Raw genomic sequence first — 20,446 nt, 5'->3', positions numbered from 1 at the left:
TTACCTCTAAACTCATAAAGAGTGCTGAGGGTTTGCTTAGAATAAATACACTTTATTTTATATATATATATCTGTTGTGGTGTCCTTTCATTTGGTATTCAAGGGATTATATATGGTATCACAGCTGGCTTCACATGCCATTCAGAGTTTAGCCTAAGACTGCTCTTGTCCATGCTACCACTAGGATAGCTGGTCTATAAGGTTGACTTTACAACCAATCACCATAAGGGTATTTGGACTGATATAAGGTGTACACTATAACTAGTGACATCATACATCAGGCCAACTTCTCACATTGGTGAGCAGCGGTTGGGATCTGAGCTTGCTGTTGTAATACCATTGTAATCTTGAGATACTAAATTGAAAGATCACACAGATATTGTCTAGGTACATATAACATAGATTATTATACTTAAGTCCTACTGGACTTTGTAGTTGTAGGTTGAAGGGAATAACACACCCTGACTACAACTACTAGAAAGGTTTAGTAGATACAACTAGTGTAGGTAGGTGCACACACCACACCCTCACTAGATCATGCCTCTGGGAGGAGATCAAGTAGATGCTCTCTCAGGAGGGGCAGGTCTGCAGAAGACCCCCTCTAGGTATGATACCTTAACATTCCAGGAGATGAGACAATTGTGTACCTCCAGAGGAATAAAACAGGGTGCAAACCCTACCCTCCTTCAGTTAAGACAACTCCTAGAGGAGTATGATGCTCAGAGGGCATCACAGGAAGGTGCCCTAGGCGCAGAGGAGGGTCTACCCACCACAGAGGAGTCAGATGGGCCTTCAGATGGGGAGGTAGACAGCCAGAGCCAAGTAAGGAGACTTAGCCAGGCTAACTTAAGTTTACATGGGAGTTTGCATGGGGTCCCCCCATACAGACCCACAAGTAGACATTCACAGAGAAGCAGGAGGGACAGATCCCCTTCAAGGGAATCCATCCACTCCCATGTCTCTAACACCTCTAATGCTTCCTCTCACAGGGGAATGACTTCACCTGAGAGAAAGGAGCATGCAGCCAGAATGAGGGAGGCTAATCTGAGGATTCAGAGGGAAGAACTTGCCCTTGCCAAAGAGAAGCTTGCTCTGGCTAGAGAACAAAAGTTAAGTGGGTTAGAACCCACTGGTGGCAGCAACATTCCTAGAGATAGAGACAGGCACTATGATAATAGAAACCTGAGCAAGATTGTCCCTCCCTACAAGTGTGGGGATGACATCCACAAATGGATAACTGCTTTGGAGAGAGCTTGCAAAGTACAGCAGGTACCCCAAAGTCAGTGGGCAGCTATCTTGTGGCTCTCCTTCTCTGAGAAAGGAAGAGACAAGCTCCTCACAGTTAGTGATGAGGATGCAGATAATTACACTGTCCTGAAGAGTGCTCTGATTGATGGGTTTGGCCTAACCACTGAACAATACAGGTTGTTGTTCAGGGATACCCAGAAGACACAGACTCAGGACTGGACTGACTTTGTAGATTGTGCCACTAAGGCTCTGGAAGGCTGGCTATTGGGAAGTAAGGTTAAGGACTATACAGGATTGTATAATTTGATCATGAGAGAACAAATACTTAACAACTGTCAAAACCAGCTATTGCATCAACACCTGATTGATTCTGATCTGACTTCTCCCCAAGAATTGGGAAAGAAGGCAGATAGATGGGTCAGGACTAGAGTTAAGCAGAAAAACCAGAACCAGGGCGGTGATCAGAAAAAGGCAGACCAGAAGGGTAATGAGCAGAAACAAAAAGACCAGAAGTCTTCACCAGGCCCCCAAAAGGCTCAGGGGGAGGGTGGTTCCAAAAAGGATAAGAAGAAAGAAGGCCAAAAGAAACCATGGTGCAACTATTGTAAGTCTACCTCACATTGGTTTAGTGAGTGCACCAAAAAGGATAAGCCCCCAGCCACCATTGCCCCTAAGGCAACTGTACCCCCTAGTTCAGCTGTAAGTGGTGGTTCCCAGCAAAAGGGTGTAGTAGGGTTAACCCTGGGAACTGAGGAGGATTCTGGCCTAGTCAGAGTGCCTACTCAGGCTGTCCTGATCTGTGATGGGGACTTAGCTTTGTCCTCTACTGTAGGCCCCAGTAACCTGGGCAAGTACAGACAGACACCTTTTATCAACCAAAGAATGGCTCAGGCCTACAGGGACACTGGGGCTAGTGTCACAATGGTGACACCTGCTTTTGTGGACCCTGGACAGATCATACTAGGTGAGAATTACCTAGTGACCAACGCTAGCAATGCCACTACCTCCCATAGTGTGGCTATTGTTAACTTCTCCTGGGGAGGGGTAACTGGCCTCAAGAAAGTTGTTGTTAGTTCAGACCTTCCTGTAGAGTGTTTACTGGGCAATGATCTTGAAACTTCAGTTTGGTCTGAAGTGGAGTATAGGACCCATGCAGAAATGCTGGGGATAGATGCACATGTCCTTGCTGTGACCAGGTCACAGGCCAAAAAGTGCAACACTGAACAAGTGCTGGATCCTGAAACTATGGACCAGTCACAATCCAAGAGAAAGAGCAGTAGGGTTAAGGCTGTGCCTTCCCCCCTGCCTCAGGTGGTGGATCAGCCCTCCCAGGAGGATGGTTCTGAGAGCCCTGAAGGAACTGTCCTAGAAGAACTTGAACCTGATCAGGTTGAGTTTCTTGGGACAGGGGGACCTTCCAGGGCAGATCTGAGGCAGGCTCAATTAGACTGCCCCTCTCTTGAACCCCTCAGACAGCTGGCTGCTGCTGAGGCTGCAGGGAATGCTCAAGGTACCCATAGAGTGTATTGGGATGAAGGGCTACTGTACTCAGAGGCTAGAGACCCCAAGCCTGGTGCATCCAGGAGGTTGGTCATACCACTGAAGTTCAGAGGCTTCCTTCTAACCTTGGCCCATGATATTCCCCTGGCAGGACATTTAGGCCAGAACAAGACTTGGGACAGGCTTGTCCCTCACTTTCACTGGCCCCATATGTCAGAAGATACTAAGGAGTTTTGTCGCTCCTGTGTCACCTGCCAAGCCAGTGGCAAATCAGGTGGCACCACAAAGGCCCCCCTCATACCACTACCTGTGGTGGGGGTCCCCTTTGAAAGAGTGGGCATAGATATTGTAGGACCAATGGACCCACAAACAGCATCTGGGCACAGATTCATACTGGTGATAGTGGACCATGCCACCAGGTACCCAGAAGCAATTCCCCTGAGGACCACAACAGCTCCTGTTGTGGCAAGGGCCCTGCTTGGAGTATTCTCCAGAGTGGGCTTTCCAAAGGAGGTCATTTCTGACAGAGGTGCCAACTTTATGTCAGGATACTTGACTGCAATGTGGAAGGAGTGTGGTGTTAACTATAAGTTCACCACACCCTATCACCCACAGTGCAATGGGCTTGTTGAGAGATTCAACAAGACCCTAAAGGGAATGATAAAAGGATTACCAGACAAGCTTAGGCGAAGATGGGACATCCTTTTACCCTGCCTTCTGTTTGCTTACAGAGAGGTCCCACAAAAGGGGGTTGGCTACAGCCCTTTTGAGCTTTTGTTTGGGCATCCTGTAAGAGGACCCCTGTGTTTGGTGAAGGAAGGATGGGAGAGACCTCTCAGACAACCCAAACTAGACATAGTGGATTATGTACTTGGTCTCCGCTCCAGGATGGCAGAGTATATGAAGAAGGCTTCTAAAAACCTTGAGGCAAGCCAAGAACTCCAAAAAGCTTGGCATGACCAAAAGGCTGTACTGACTGTTTACCAGCCAGGACAGAAAGTGTGGGTGTTGGAGCCAGTGGCCCCAGCAGCACTCCAAGACAAATGGTCTGGACCCCACACTATTGTTGAGAAAAAGGGAGAAGTCACCTACTTGGTGGACCTTGGGACTCCCAGAAGCCCCCACAGGGTGCTTCATGTCAACAGATTGAAGGCATATGTTGACAGGGCAGACATGGGGCTACTCATGGCTACAGATGAGGGGCAGGAGGAAGAGAGTGACCCTCTCCCAGACCTGTTGACTCAGAACCCTGATGATGGCTCAGTTGATGGTGTGGTCTTTTCTGACAGCCTCACTGTCCATCAGCAACAGGACTGCAGACAAGTTCTGCAGGCCTACAGACATATGTTCTCTCTGACCCCAAGTCAGACAAACTGGTGCACCCATGAGGTGGACACTGGTGACAGTCTGCCTGTGAAGAGTAAAATCTACAGGCAACCTGACCATGTCAGGGACTGCATAAAAGTTGAGGTACAAAAGATGTTGGAGCTGGGAGTCATTGAACCTTCAGAGAGCCCTTGGGCTAGTCCTGTAGTCCTTGTGCCAAAACCTCACACCCAAGATGGTAAGAGAGAGATGAGGTTTTGCGTGGATTACAGAGGTCTCAATGCTGTCACTAGGACAGATGCCCACCCAATACCTAGGGCAGATGAGCTCATTGACAGACTGGCAGCTGCTAAGTTTTTGAGCACATTTGACCTAACAGCAGGCTACTGGCAAATCAGACTAGCTGAGAGTGCAAAGGCCAAAACTGCTTTCTCGACCCCAGGAGGACATTATCAATTTGTGGTAATGCCCTTTGGTTTGAAGAATGCACCTGCCACTTTCCAAAGGCTGGTGAATCAAGTCCTTACGGGGTTGGATGATTATTGTGCAGCTTATCTTGATGATATTGCTGTCTTTAGCTCCACCTGGGAGGATCACCTGGTCCACCTGAGGAATGTTTTAGAGGCCCTGCAAAAGGCAGGCCTCACTATCAAGGCCACTAAGTGCCAGATAGGGCAGAGCAAGGTTGTATACCTGGGCCACCTAGTTGGTGGGGGTCAGGTTCAACCACTGGAGAGCAAGATCCAGACCATAAAGGACTGGGCTCCTCCAACTACCCAGACTCAGGTCAGAGCTTTCTTGGGCCTGTCTGGGTACTACAGAAAGTTTGTTAAGAACTATGGGTCCATAGTGACACCACTTAATGACTTGACCTCCAAGAAGATGCCAAAGAAAGTTCAGTGGACAGCAAGCTGTCAAAAAGCATTTGATGACCTGAAGCAGGCCATGTGCAGTGCACCTATTCTGAAAAGTCCAGACTACTCCAAAGAGTTCATTGTCCAGACAGATGCTTCTGAGTTAGGTGTGGGAGCTGTTCTTTCACAACTGAATGTAGATGGTCAAGACCAGCCCATTGCTTTTATAAGTAGAAGGCTGACCCCTAGAGAGAAACGTTGGTCAGCTATTGAGAGGGAGGCCTTTGCTGTGGTTTGGGCCCTGAAGAAGCTGAGGCCATACTTGTTTGGCACTCACTTCAAGATTCAGACAGACCATAAGCCCCTCTTGTGGCTAAATCAGATGAAGGGTGAAAATCCCAAACTTCTTAGGTGGTCCATTTCCCTACAGGGGATGGACTTCACAGTGGAACATAGACCTGGGACTGACCATGCCAATGCAGATGGACTCTCCAGATATTTCCACTTAGAACATGAAGACTCAACTGGTCAAGGTTAGTTTAATGTCCCTAAGTTTGGGGGGGGGGTTGTGTAGGAGAGTAGGGTAACATGTGAGATGGTGCTCTAGCATGAGCTGAGCCTGTCTGCAGCTTTCGGAACCATGTCCTTATAGCTGTTCTATGATATAGCCTACCATATACTCTTAAAGTGCCTTATAATCTTAGACGGTTATGGTAACTATGGTTTGGCTTTATCAAAGCATGTCGTGTAAGGTGTCTAACACTCGGGAATAATACCCCCATGCCATTTCTGGACATGAGAATATTATTCCCCCCTTCTAGAGGGAAAGACATGTTAAAATCATACTTCAACTGTTAGCCTCTGACCAAAGCCTCAGCATCACAAAATGGATGCTGCTGCCACGACACAAGTCTGACCTCCTGCTGCTGGGAGGGATCCCAGCCAGGGAGGCCTGGACAATAGGTTTCCTGCTTGGGGAGGTGCTAGCACCTCCCCAGACAGCCTTTAGTGTATTGGGGCAGGGTGGGCTGAAAGGAATGAGACATGCCTGGGGCACACAAGGTGTTCCTTGCATAGTCCAGTTCAAACCGGCGCTGGGGCACTCCAGCCCCAGCTCTGGCGCGAAACTGGACAAAGGGAAGTGGGTGTAACCACCCCCTCCCAGGTCCCACCCATAAGGCGTGACCTAGCAGGTATCCCAGCCCCCCAGATTAGTATAAGAGTGGGAGTTGGGCCTCAAGACTTTAGATTATCCTGAACCTGCAAAACTGAACAGAAACTCTGGACCTTCGACATTCGACGAAAGAAGAAGACTGAAGAATCTCCCTTGTAGCCAAGGAGTGGCTACCCTGTGCAAACAGGCACCATCAAGTGACTACCCTTTGCTTTGTGAAACGTTCGACGAGGAACCGACTGCAGAGCCCGACCAGAGCCTTGATTTCCAGACTTCTCCGACCCTCATCCACATCTGCAGCAGAGCTGAGATCCGTGGAGGCGACGAGCGACGTGGGACCGGCTACCTGGGAAAAGTGGCTAGTAACTTACAGCGCAGCTTCTGAGGTACCCTCGAAGTTGTGCACCGGGGATTGAGAAGCCCCAACCCCAAGCACCATCTGCACCGAAGACCAGCCCCCCACACTCCACGAGTCCTGCGTGGGGCCCTTCAGCATTTTCCTGCTTGCCGCGTCTGTCCGGTTGCTTGCCCGCTGGCTAGTGGCCTTTGTGACGACGCTCCCTAAAATCTTCTGCGCTGGTTTGGCTCCTCCAGACTGGCTCCCGCTTCTCTGCAAAGAAGAAGCACCCCAGACCTTCCTGGTCTGCACCAGAAGCAAGTCCCTTGTTCTTCGTGGGTTCCGCTTGCCAAGGCTTGGTGAGTCCTAGTCCAACTTCGACGCCGCCGACAGCAAGAGCCTTCGTGGGACAGCTCGCCTCCTGGTCCTGGTCGTCCTCGACGCTTCCTGGTCCTCCTGGCTCCAGCGACAAGCTTCACCTTCCCCTGCAACTCTTCACGACATCGCCTGGTTCCTTCCTGGTTCCACGTGGTCACTGGCTAGTGACCTTGACTCTGTCCCCTCTGCTTGCAGGTTTCTTCTCTTCTTGATCCCAGGCTTGGGATCCACCGGACACTCTCCCCTGACTGCCTGTCAGCATCTTTCTTCAGGCATCCATAGGAGTCGACGACGAAAACGACGCATCTTCACCCCTATGCACCCGCAGCCTGTGGGCTAGGTAACTTGGGTACTCCGGTGCTCATCAGGATAGTGACTATCCTAGTGTCTAGTTTTCAAGTCTCAACTTCCTAGCTACTCCGGAAGTGTCCTAAATCTATCTATTTCTAAACTGTAACATTGCTATTGACTTTTACGCATTACGCGTGAGTGTTTCCACTCTGCACACGAATCCCGTGGGCCTCCCACTCCCTAACTAACGCTAGTGTAGTGTAGCCCCAGCGATTCCCTAGGCCTAGGCCTATTCTATTTCCGTGACAGTGGTTCTTATACCACTTATTTAGTATATGGTTTGCGTGGCCCCTAGGGCCTAACTGTATTACTTACCTGTGTGACTTACTGTATGCATTAATAAGACTGTGTTGTACTTACCTCTAAACTCATAAAGAGTGCTGAGGGTTTGCTTAGAATAAATACACTTTATTTTATATATATATATCTGTTGTGGTGTCCTTTCATTTGGTATTCAAGGGATTATATATGGTATCACAGCTGGCTTCACATGCCATTCAGAGTTTAGCCTAAGACTGCTCTTGTCCATGCTACCACTAGGATAGCTGGTCTATAAGGTTGACTTTACAACCAATCACCATAAGGGTATTTGGACTGATATAAGGTGTACACTATAACTAGTGACATCATACATCAGGCCAACTTCTCACAACGTGTAACCCCAGCTTGTGCAAGAGCTCGCACGTCCATCGGAAGTGTTCTTGCGCTTCCGCGAAGGATGATGCCTTGATCAGCCAATCGTCCAGATACGGGTAGACAAACACCTTGTTCCTCCGCAGGTGTGCCGCCACCACCGCCATGCACTTCGAGAAGGTCCTGGGCGCAGACTTTAGCCCGAATGGCAGTACTGTGTATTGATAGTGATTGGCGCCGACTTGGAATCGCAGGAACTTCCTGTGCTTCCGTGTGATGGGCACATGGAAGTACGCATCCTGTAGATCTATGGCACAGAGCCAATCTCCCCGTTGCAGCTGAGGGTAAATCTGATGCAATGATAGCATGCGAAACTTCTCTCTGCGAATCCATTTGTTTGCCTGTCGCAAATCCAGAATGGGCGTGAACTCGTTCTTGTCCTTCTTGCGAACGAGGAAGAACCGAGAGTACAGACCTCTTCCCCTTTGAGACAGAGGTACCTCTTCTACCGCCTTTTTTCTCAACAAGATGTCTGCCTCCGCCTGGAGCTCTCTCAGCTGGAAGCGAGAGCTGACCGGCGGAATCGCTGGAGGTGGGCTGATAAACCGAAGACTGTATCCATTGCAAACAATATTCAGCACCCACTTGTCCGGAGTAATTTTTCTCCACTCTGCCGGAAAAAATTGAATGCTTCCCCCCACTGGAGTGGGTAACGGTTGAGGGGGAAGTAACCGCTCAGGGACGAGACCCGGCCGGGCCCTTGGTTGTGGTAGTAGCCTGCTGGCCTCCTCTACCCCTCTGGCGCTTCTGGAAGGGCTTGCGGAACTGCTGTTGTTGTGGCTGCTGCTGTCCCGAGCCCTGCCCACGCCCTCTGCCCGACGACCCGAACCTCCTTTGGAACGGGCGCTTCTTTTTCTCGGCCTTCTCCAACCCGACGGCCGTCAGGGTTTCCGCCTCAGCCTTCATGCGGGCCATCTCATCGTCCGCATGCTTCCCGAACAGGGTTTCCCCCGAGAAGGGCAGGTTGGCCACTCTTTGCTGCGCCTCTGGCTTGAGGGACGTCAGGCGCAACCACGAATGGCGCCGCTGGTGGACGCCATGACAGTAGGCGTGGGCGGCCAATAAAGATACGTCCGCCGCTGCGCTGATCGTTTGGTTCGACACCAGCATGCCTTCGCGCACCGTCTCCAAGAAGTCCTCCTTCTTGTCCCGTGGCAGGAGGTCTGCATATTGCTGCAGGGACTCCCACAGGGCCCGGTCGTAACGGCCCAACAAAGCCCCTGCACTCGCCGCCTTCATGGTGGTGGCGGCGGTACCACACACCTTCCTGCCCACAGAATCCAGCCAGCGGCTTTCTTTGTCGGGTGGAACCGTGGAGGACGGGGCGGTCGCATGTTGTTTTCTTGCCGCCGTCACGATCACCGAATCCGGCTTCGGGTCCACTCTCAAAAATGACGGATCCGACTCCGGGGCCCTGTATTTTTTCATGAGCCTGGAAGGAGCGGTCGTCGCGGGAGTAAGGAACAGCTTCAAGGCGGGTTCCACCAGTCCTGGTACAAGAGGCAGTAGGGGGCGAGACAGGTGTTTTTTATGAAGCGTCTCGAATATCACGGACGTCGTGGGTGTTGGAACCGTCACCGTGATACCCAACTTTGCAGCCCCTCGCAACAGCACCTCTTGGAACGAGACCAAGTCGTCCACCGGAGACACCCTCATCCCCGGGGAGTCCGACAGCGTCGGGGAAAGGTCTCTGTCCGAGGAGCGCGTGCGCGACCTGGACCTATACCTCCTACAGCGTCGCCTTGAGCCCGACGAGGACCGTCCGCGGCTCCGTGATCTTCTCCTCCTGTGAGAGCGGGAGCGCGACCTCTTCGGCTTCGGCCTGTCCGTCGGTCCCGCTGGTCCAGGCGACCGTGGGCGTCGTGGCTTCGGGGTCCCCTGCGGCGGAGTCGGGTACCGTGGAAGGGAAACCGACCGCGGGGGAACCGGCGGCGGTCCCACAGGGGTGCGTGGCAGCGACAGAGGCTGGGGCGGCGGAGGCAGCGTCCGCGGCCGAGGTGGCGGTGGTGGAGGTGGCGGAGGTGTTTGTGGAGGTGGTGGTGGCGGCGGCGGAGGCGGGAGAGGAGGAGGCGACGGAGGCGGCGTATACACCACCGAGTACACCGATCCCGGTGACTCTCTCTTCCTCGACGTCGACCTACTCCTCGACGTCGACCTGCGCCTCGACGGCGACCTGCGCCTCGACGGCGACCTGCGCCTCGACGGCGACCTGTGCCTCGACGGCGACCTGTGCCTCGACGGCGATCTTCTCCTCGGCGTCGATCTTCGCCTCGACGGCGACCTTCGCCTCGACGGCGACCTTCGCCTCGACGGCGACCTCCGCCTCGACGGCGACCTCAAGCGCCTCGACGGCGACCTCAAGCGCCTCGACGGCGACCTCAAGCGCCTCGACGGCGACCTCAAGCGTCTCGACGGCGACCTCAAGCGTCTCGACGTCGATCTCCTTCTCCTCTTCATCGACGGCGAGCTGCGATCCCTCGACGGCGAATGCCGACGCCGGGTCCCATCTCGACGACGACCGCTGGACGGAGCCGACGACGGCGTCGTCGCCGACGACGCCGATGTAGTCGACGGCGGCCTATTCAGGTCCCTCGACGGCGATCGTCGACGCCACTTCTCCCCAGAGCCCTGGGGGGACGGCGAACAGACGGTGGTCATCCTCCTCGACGTCGCCGTCGACGCCCTCGACGTCGACGGGGAGTGGGAGCGCTTACTGGTCGTCCTGCCCCTGGGGAGCCCCCCAGAGGCCTCAGTATGGGCCAAATCAGCCCCTCCAGACCCACCTGGTGCCTTCAGTCTTCGTTCCTCCAGAACTTGAAGCCTGATTTTCATTCTGTCCCTCAGGGTCCTGGCTGAGAACGAGTGGCAGATGGTACAGCTTTCAGGCACGTGGGACTGGGGAAGGCAACCTATGCACACCTCGTGTGGATCAGTTTTAGCCTTCTTTCGACCACATTCCGGGCACTTGTCGAACAAGCCAGGCATGTTGACAGCACCAGCTACTAAACACAAGAAAAAGTGACAAAAATTGCCAAAATCTCAATTAAACCCTTGAAAAGGGGAGAGCTCAATGCTCCAGGGTCCTGCTAGCAGGAGCCGGAAAAAAGAACTGAAAGTAAATGGGACCTGCTGGGCATTCTGGGATACTGGGGAAAGTTCTGGAAAACTGGAAAGTTTTCTTAAAGGCACAGTATCCTGTTCCAAGCCACATAATGGCAGCCTATGGGGCTTGTCTGTCCACTCCTTCCTCTCTATCATTCCAGAGGCTTTTGCTGGTAGAGGCAGGGTTTTTTCCTATGTGGAGAAAAACTAGACAGGCAGTGCTGTTTGTGGATGTTGGTGGAATTCTAGTTGAAGTACTGGACAGTGTAGCCTGTGGGTATAGGCTGCATTATCTGTCTTTAAATTAAATTCTCTCTTAAAGGTGTATGCAGGTCTGCATGATTTGTCACCTTTTAGAGATTATTTTTTATTGCTCCGGGGTCCACGCACATGGGCGGGACTATTCACTAGATTATGACTATACACAGAGATCCCCTACTACAGAAACAGCAAATCTTTTCCACTTTGCTGCATAGCACGCCCTAGTAGTAGGGCGTCTAGCTTCCCTGATAATGTTCATGCAATCAGGGGGAAGGTTAAGGTATCCAAATTCTAGGACCTCAGGAGCCAGATCGCAAGGTTGAGTTGAGCTGGGTCCGGGTGCCTGATCTCTCCATGGTTTTGGGTTAGAAGGCAAGGTGAGAGGCGTAGCTTTTGGTGTGGTACTACTGAGAGTTCCAGCAGTGTGGTGTACCACGGTTGTCTGGCCCATGTTGGAGCTACTAGGATCAGAGTTAAGGAATGCTGTTGTAGCTTTCGCACCACTAATGGAATTAGTGGGAGAGGAGGAAAAGCGTATGCAAATTTGTTTGACCAGTTCATCCATATCGCATTGCCTTTGGACAATGGGTGTGGATATCTGGCGGCGAAGCTTGGGCATTTTGTTTTCGTGGGTGGCGAATAGGTCTATGTGTGGATGCCCCCACTTCTGAAAGAACGGGTGAAGAACTTGTGGGTTAAGTTCCCACTCGTAGATCTGCTGTGTCTGTCTGCTGAGCAGGTCTGCCACGGTGTTTTGTACTCCTGGGATGTGTTGGGCTAGGAGAAAAATCTTTTGTGGGATTGCCCATCTCCATATGCTCTGTGCTAACAGAGCTGTGGAGAGTGTGTGCCCCCCTGTTTTTGAATGTAGTACATGGCAGTCATGTCTGTGCGAATGAGGACTCCTTGCCTGAAATCTGCGCCTGGAAGGATTTTAGGGCGAGGAAGATCGCCAGTAACTCCAGATGGTTGATGTGGAGTAACTTCTGTTGCGGCGTCCACGTGCCCTGTGCTGTGAGATGTAACAGATGAGCTCCCCAGCCGGAGAGCGATGCATCTGCCGTTAGGATTATTTGTGGGACCGGGTCCAGAACGGTCGACCTCTGGAAAGGTTTGTGGTGTTCCACCACTCCAGAGCGCGATGGGTGCGACCGTCTACCAACACCAGATCTGTCAGTTGTCCCTGGGCCTGGTTCCACTGGCGCGCCAAGCACTCTTGGGGTGGACGCATTTGGAGTCTTGCATGGGGCACTATAAAGATGCAAGAGGCCATCATCCCTATGAGCTGCATAAACACTCTTGCTGGGAGAGAGTGTTGACATAGGAATCTTCGACGCAGAGCCTGTATTTTTGCAATCCTGGCAGTATTGGGATAGGCTATGGCTTTTGAGGTGTCTATGGTGGCTCCGAGATATTGTTTTGTGTGTGATGGTACCAGGTGGGATTTTTGATGGTTCACCGTGAAACCTAGCTGGTGAAGTAGTTGGACCGTAGCGGCGGTATGTTGCACACATTGTTGGTAGGACGTGGCTTTTATCAGCCAATCGTCCAGATAGGGGGAAAACGTGAATGTGCTGTCTTCTGAGGTGTGCAGCCACTACTGCCAGGCACTTGGTGAAAACCCTTGGTGCTGTTGTTACTCCGAACGGGAGCACCTTGAACTGGTAGTGTTGTCCGTCCACCACAAACCTGAGGTACTTTCTGTGAGCATGGTGTACTGGGATGTGAAAGTACGCGTCTTTCAAATCCAGAGTGGTGAGAAAATCGTTCTGGGAGAGGAGTGGAAGAACCTGTTGAAGGGTTACCATGTGAAAATGGTCTGAATGAATGTAGGTGTTTAGAGGTCTGAGGTCTAAGATAGGTCGTAAGGTCTCGTCCGTCTTTGGAATTAGAAAGTACAGGGAGTAGAACCCTAAATTTGGTTGATTTATGGGGACCTGCTCTATTGCTCCTTTTTGCAGGAGGGAGATCACCTCTTGTGTTATTAGCGCAGTATGTTCTTGAGACATAGGGCGGTGCCTGGGTGGAATGTTGGGGGGTGTAGATGTTAATTCTAGGCAATACCCTGACTGAAAAATTTGTGTCACCCATCTGTCTGAGGTGATAGTCTCCCAGACGTGAAGGAAATGTTGTAGTCTGCCCCCGACCGGAGTGGAATGGTCTGGAGGGAGCGGGGGAAAAGTCATTGGGCAGGAGGTGTGGCAGAGCGGGCGGTATTTGATTTGCCTCTGCCCTTATTATTATTGCCTCTGTATCCGCCTCTTTGATAACCATTCGTGAAGGTAGATTGAGGAGGGGATTTGTAGGACGTGGATGCACTGTCCGAGGAGTAGCCTCTGCCCGTGCCCCGAAAGGAAGAACGGCGAAAGGAGCGCCTGGGAGTATGTGACTGCAGGGCTCCCATAGATTTCGCCGTGTCTGTATCTTTTTTCATCTTTGAGGGCTTCGTCTACTTTAGGGCCAAATAGATGATCTTGGTCGAATGGGTGGTTTAATATAGAGGCTTGTACCTCTGGTTTAAACCCTGAAACCCTGAGCCAGGCATGGCGACGGAGAAGAGCACTGGTGTTTATGGCCCTGGAGGCTGTATCCGCCGCATCTAGGGCACATCGGATCGAGGTATTGGTTATTGTTTTTCCCTCTTGAATACGTTCATTAGCTCTAGTCTTGTACTTTTCAGGGAGATGGTGCATGATGGTCTCTAGCTCATCATAATGCGCCCTGTCGTATCGGGCCAACAGTGCTTGCGTATTGGCGATACGCCATATATTGGCAGCTTGTGACGCAGTGCGCTTCCCTGACGCGTCTAGGAGCTTGGACTCTTTGTCAGGTGGGGGTGCTTCGCCTGACGCCTGAGAATTTGAGCGCTTCCTAGCTGTAGATACCACTAGGGAATCCAATGGTGCAGGGCCTTTAATGTAAGAAGGGTCTGTGGGGGCGGCTTTGTATTTTTTCCTCAATCCGAGGGTTTAGGACCCTGGCCCTGACTGGGTCTTTAAAAACCTCAGGGGCATGTTTAATTACGCCCTTTAACATAGGTAGAATGGCAGTGGACCTATGTGTATCGTCAAAGGTGTCTACGAGAAAATCCTCCTCCACTGGGTCGGTATGTGACTCCACCCCGTGGTAGTGTGCCGCCCATTGTAACAAATGGTGAAAACCCAAGGAATCTTCAGGTGGGGATGGCCTAGATGGGTAAAGGTCATCCTGTGGGACATCTGGGATGTCCGGATTGTTATAATCATCCCATGGGTCTGGAGATCCAGTACGGGTGGGATCTTGTGGCACATCCGCTGGATCATAATAAGGGTCCCCCAAATCGTCTGGGACAGGAGACAAGGTGGGGGAACGATGAGGTGGGGGGGTGGAGGTGGAGAGGGTGGAGGAGGTGGAGGAGGTAAAGGCACCGGGGGAAGGCACCCTGAAAGGAGAGGTAGCAATGTCCTTTCTTTTTGGAGGTGGAGCTGGCTTATCCAAGTGTCTCTTTTTTTAAGTCAATGTCAAGTGTCCAGTCTTTGGATCCTTGGTGAGTGTTTTTTGCAAAGGATCCGGTGTGAAAAGCTCCTGCGACACTGGTCGTTCGGTCGGCGCCGAAGGTTTCAGGGCCGACGGCATTTTAGGCTTGTCGAAGCAGTGTTTCCTTGGAACCTCAGTTTTCTTGGTCGGTGCCGAAGAAGGCCTCGGCACGGGAGTGTCCGGACTGGGGGCCTTGTGATGTTTGGTCGGCCCCGGAGGAGCAGGTTTCGACACCGAAGACTTCGGTGCCGGGTTTGGTATGGAGGTGGAGGCCGATTTTTTCGTCGGTGCCGAAGGGTGTTTCTCGGCACCGGTGGTCGGCTGGCTTGAGCCCGAGCTGCCGGAAGGCTTAATAGGCTTCTTTACCGGGCCCGAAGGTGGGGTATGAGAAGCAGTGTCCTTGGTCTTGCCTAGGCCCGGAGGCGAAGGTGTGACCGAAGCCTTTTTCGGTATCGGTGTGGGCGGGGGAATTGTACTCACGACCCGCTGCGCCGGAGTGATGTCCTCCACATCTGAGTCGTCGGCCTCGGAAGCGCTGACGAGGTAGTCGTCCTCCTGTTCGAGGTCCTGCTGTCCCGGAGCGTCGACGTCGTCCTCGAAGAGGTCGACAGGAGCGGAGGTCGAGGCGTGCGCCATGTTGCGTCTAGCCCGTCGATCTCGAATGGTCTTTTTTGAGCGAAAAGACTTGCAGGCGGGACAGTCTCGGGCCTCGTGTTCTGGGGAGAGGCAGAGGTTGCACACCTCATGAAGATCGGTGTGGGGAAACTTGGACCCACATCGAGGGCACTTCTTGAAGGGAGTTCTTTCCATCAGCCGAGACCGGAGCCGGAATAGGCCCGAAGGCCGCCGTCGACGACCGGAATTGAAGAAGTGCCGAAGAGAAGATGAGTAAGATGATTTATTATCTGAAGCTCGATGAGCGAGGATTTTTTTCGTCGATAGGTGAACTGGGAAGTTCGGAACCGGAGCGCGAAGTATTACATCCGAGCCCGATGGCGGAAAAAAACAATCTGAGGATGGAGCCGAAGCCCATGCGCAATACGAACCAGAGGAGGAGTCACTGAACTCGTGACTTCCAAAGACTTTCCAAGAGGAAAAACAAACTGCAAATATCCGGGCCCAACACCAGATGGCGAGCTATGCACAGTGTATAATCTGCAGCTCATATGCCTCGAACATAGAGTTCTCCTCAAACTGGCCTACATAAATACAGGCCAGACAGGGCGCTAAAGTTGCACCCATTTAAGTTCCAAATATTTGTAGGAACAAGTCATTTTCGTAACCGAAATAGTTCCTTGTTAAGGCTATTTCGATACACTAACACAAAGGTCTGTGGGGGTATCATAAAACCACTCTTGTTCCCCAAGTGCCAGTGCCGCTGCCACCAGCGTGGCATCTTGGGGTGCGCAAGTGTACAGTGACTCGATATCAATCGGGACAAGGAATTCACATGTGGAGTTAAACTGTGTGTCCTCCTAAATGTTAAAGATATCCATGGTATCCTGGACATATGATGGTTTTATTACAGATTCCCTTAAAAAGAAATCCACAAATTGAGACAATAGTTTGAGAACCGGTTGAACACCCGAAACTATCAGGCGCCCCGGTTGGTGGCCGTAAGGGCCTTATGTATTTTTGGCAGAATGTAAAATGCCGGGGTTCTCGGTTTGGGATTCACTAGAAATTCTGCTTCTTTAACAGGGATCCATTTCTTCTCCTTAGCAGTTCCAACCATCCCTTTAATGATCTCCTGTAGTTCTCCAACTGGGTCACGGGTAGCGGACGGTAGTTCTCACACACACCCAACAATCTCATTACTTCAGTTTCATAATCTGTGGTGTTCATAACAACCACTGCACCACCCTTATCTGCTGACTTTATAGTAATCAGTTGGTTATTTTGTAAACTCCTGATTGCCTGCCAATCATCGCGGCTCATGTTATTAAAAGAATGGTGCTTCACATTTTGTTCTAAACTCTTAATTCTCTTCTAGTACTTTTTGTTCAAAGACCAGGACCTCCGGACCAAGTGTCGAATTAGGGGGGCAAAACTGTGAGGGTCGGTGCAGATTAGTGCTGAACAGAGATGGGGGATCAAAGGACTTGTTGGCGAAACATTTTACGCTAGATTTTCCTCATGATTTCTTGAAATTCAGTCCTACACTTAAAATAATCATGTGAAGGATTGGGCACAAATCAAAATAATCATGTGAAGGATTGGGCACAAATCCTAACCCCTTATTCAGTACCCGTAATTCACATGGTGTCAGCAAGTGGTCAGATAAATTTACCACAATATTGTTCACGATTGATTCCTTCCCCGACTGCGGGTTATTCTTGGTGAATATGTCTGGATCCTGGTTCTGTAGGGTGCGGCCTCTGCCCCTCCCGCCTCCCCCTCTGTCGCCTCGCTGATTTTGTCCTTAAAAAAAAAAAGAGCGTAGCAGTGCTCCCAAATCCTCATTGGATTTTTCTTGATGGTTAAATCTCACCCTGTTGGCCCTATCTGATTGTGCACCTCCCTCATTATCTTCACTAGAGGTATTATCAAATGTCCAGTTATATGGTGTGCGTCTGGCTGGTTGTCTCCCTCCCCGTGCCTGACCCACTTGCTTCCTCTATTCAGTTCCCTGTTGATAATACTTGTCCTCTACATAGGGAAAAGGTTACGTTTTAAGCCCTTTATTTTTTGATTCACTATATAATTTTTGTAACACAAAGGTCCTCCTGGGTCCTCAACAACTGCTCCTCGTTTCAACAAGAGTGGTATCTCTTTTAATGCTTTCCTTCAAGTCAACTATTTCTTTAAGAAGTTCTTCAATAAGTCGTTTCACAGTGTTAATAAGAATCAGCCAGTCCCGGATACACTTATCGGCAATATAACTCCAATCGACCCGGAACTGAGACTGTCTTCAAGAAAAATTCTTGGTTCAATACGAACTAACAGGCTTGCTGGAGCCGCACCTGCTCCAAGATATTCAGACTCGTGCTTCTACTGGCTCCTTAAAAATACCAGTTGTATGTTTTAGCATACCTTTAAGCATCGGCAGGTATTGTGCCAAGCGTTGAGTTGATAAAATTGTCTCAAATAGGAAATCATCATCCAGTGCTTTAGTGTGGAGCTGAACCTTATGATAACTAGCTGCCCTAACTATGATGTCATGGTATGTGTTAGTATCTGGAGAGGAAGGTTTCGCCGGATACAGATCTGGATCCATGCTTTCAGGTAGGTCCGTTTCGTAAGTGTCCCATAGATCATTTTGAGAGGAAATAGAGTCTTGGTCTCTATCATCCCAATGTCCCCCAAACGAATGAATAGAACCCTCTGAGGAGTAGTGTGTATCTGCAGAAGGTGGTGGAGTGTGTGTGCTCTTGGTGTCACTGGTGGTGGGCTAACAGGTGTTGAACTGGTGGCCTTGTCCAACCTCTTTCTGTGCTTTGGTGGGCAGGCTCTCCAAGGCTGCATCAAATGTTAATTGTCACTCTGCTGCCTTTTCCTTTGTTTGGGGATGTGTAGCTATGATTCTACCTGTGTCTGGTGAATCAGCAGTTGTTTTTGCCTGGCATCAAGATGGTCTTGCAAAACTTCAACTATTGGTTCCACAGTTTTGGAGCTGGCCTTCTGTGTGGCTGAGCTATAGGACTTCGGTTCCCAAACAGCTTTCGGCACTGATGATTTCAATGCAGAGAGTGATTCTGGTCCAATGTACTTGGTTTTGGTGCCGAGGCAGACAGGTTTTGGCACCGGGGCTCTCGATTCAGAGTCTCGACTCGAGGCCGATGACTGGTGGGCATGGGCCTTGTGCTGTCGCTTTGGCACCAGACCAGCGCAAGCCGTTTTCGGTACAGACCATGGCCCAAAGGCAGTGGTGGCCCATGCAATGGCTCCAGTCGGTCCAAACCAGATGGCTGACACTCTGGGAGGATTTGTTGAGACTATGGTCAGGATGGGTGAGGCACAGTACTCGCGGCTTGTCCTGGTGGAATATTCTACATTTCGAGCTCGGACTCCGAACTGTCACCATGCGAGAAGGATCCAAAACTGTCATTTCGAGGCATCTTGCACACCGATCACGGGCGTCTTTAAACAGAGGGCCTTACACACTACTCAGATTAGTTCTTGATGATCTAGGGAAAAGCACAAGTTACACACCAGGTGTTGGTTGGTTGTGGCATCTTGGCATGGCAGTGTGGGTGAAAACAAAAGGGTGCCTGTTCCACCACCATATGGGCATGGTCTGAACAGAACTTGGAGAATAAGGATTTGCCCCAATCGATGACAATACAGATGGTGAATGGTAGATTTTCGACAATATCGAGACAGAGCAGAGGAGTCCGCAATCGCACTAGACAGTGGGAAAAAAAAAACATTAACCATGGAGTCAAGGACCATGCGCATTGCAAGCAAGTGGAGTCACCATACCTCGTGACTTGAAAGATTTCTTTGAAGAAAACCAACTTGCACACTTACGAGCCAAACACTCGATGGCAGACTTCTGCTAAGCATGTTAATCTACAGTCACACATGCTTCAAACATGATGTTCACAGATAATATACCAACACCAAATTTCAGCTCTTACCTTTTCAAAACTTTTAAGTTTTATTTCATATCGCAGCTCAGCATCTCCAGGGATCTGGAACTTTTCATTTCCTCCACTCCCAAAACCATACCTGAAATGGAAAACATATTTCTTCTGGAACAATGCAAGTCTAAAATGACCATTTATACACCACTTAGTTTTTAGCAGAGAATAAAATACATTAAATAAGGCATTTAGCTTAACTCTTCCAAAACAAGCAACACCAATTATGAGCGCTTAAAATAAAGATTCCCTAATCAATCCAACGGGCTCCAACATTATCTCTAGTCTATTTCAACAATGTACCCTCGAGAGTATCTACACCATGGGATAGAGAACAAAGCAGCAAAGTAGGACCACATTCCAAAGTCATGGATGGCTTCAACACAAACTAACGGACATTTCTTACATTAAACTGACTTCACACTGTCCCCGCTCACTCCTCTCTGCATCAGCAGCAAACGTGTTTGCTAACAATACTTATTTTGTTGTCAAAGATCACTAGAAGTTAAACAACAATGCCATTTTGCATTATACATTTAAGTTATCTCATAATGCGCATCCATGACATACATCGAGTTTTCTTCCTTTAGGATTTTGTATGTCTTCCTCTGCCTTCTTTGGATTACAATTACTTTTTCTATTTTATCACAAGTAACTTAAGACCTAATTTAGAGTTTGGAGGATGGGTTAGTGTTACAAATGCGACGAATATCCCATCGCCGTATTAAAAGTACCACTAGATAGACTGCACTCGTAATATAGAGGATGGGATATCGGTCATGTGTGTGACCGATCTGCTGAGTTCTAAATTAAAGCCCTTTATATTAAGTTGCGTGTTCACTGGTAAATATTTAATTCTCCTTACGTTAAATATCCTCAAGTACCACATATGGGATTTAGAAATGTTTAACTTACTAGTAAGAGGACTACTAGTAAGAGGACTACAGTACTTAGTTAAATTCAGATTTAAAATGTCGCAAGCATAAAAACCTACAATCTTACTTCTTTAGCTATATGTAGTCAAATATCCAATTACAGACAACCATGTTATCTTTGTTCTTATGAAATTACAACTTCTTTTATAAAGCAAGCTGAAGCACAGCTACGAGTTAAAACAAGTACA

General features: G+C 50.1%; 1 protein-coding gene across 1 annotated transcript in view; it reads right to left on the bottom strand.

Annotated features, from left to right (window-relative positions):
* FKBP4 (FKBP prolyl isomerase 4) overlaps positions 1-20,446 on the bottom strand; it is a 475,143-nt gene that overhangs the window by 178,701 nt on the left and 275,996 nt on the right. Inside the window, exon 6 of the mRNA XM_085652302.1 lies at positions 19,321-19,411. Within this exon, the coding sequence (XP_085508428.1) occupies positions 19,321-19,411 (91 nt within the window). The remainder of the gene's footprint in view (positions 1-19,320; positions 19,412-20,446) is intronic.

Source organism: Triturus cristatus, chromosome 4_1 (genome assembly GCF_964204655.1).
Source record: "Triturus cristatus chromosome 4_1, aTriCri1.1, whole genome shotgun sequence".
NCBI lineage: Eukaryota > Metazoa > Chordata > Amphibia > Caudata > Salamandridae > Triturus > Triturus cristatus.
Note: the sequence above shows the minus strand (reverse complement) of the source record. Positions and strands in the feature narration are given on the sequence as shown.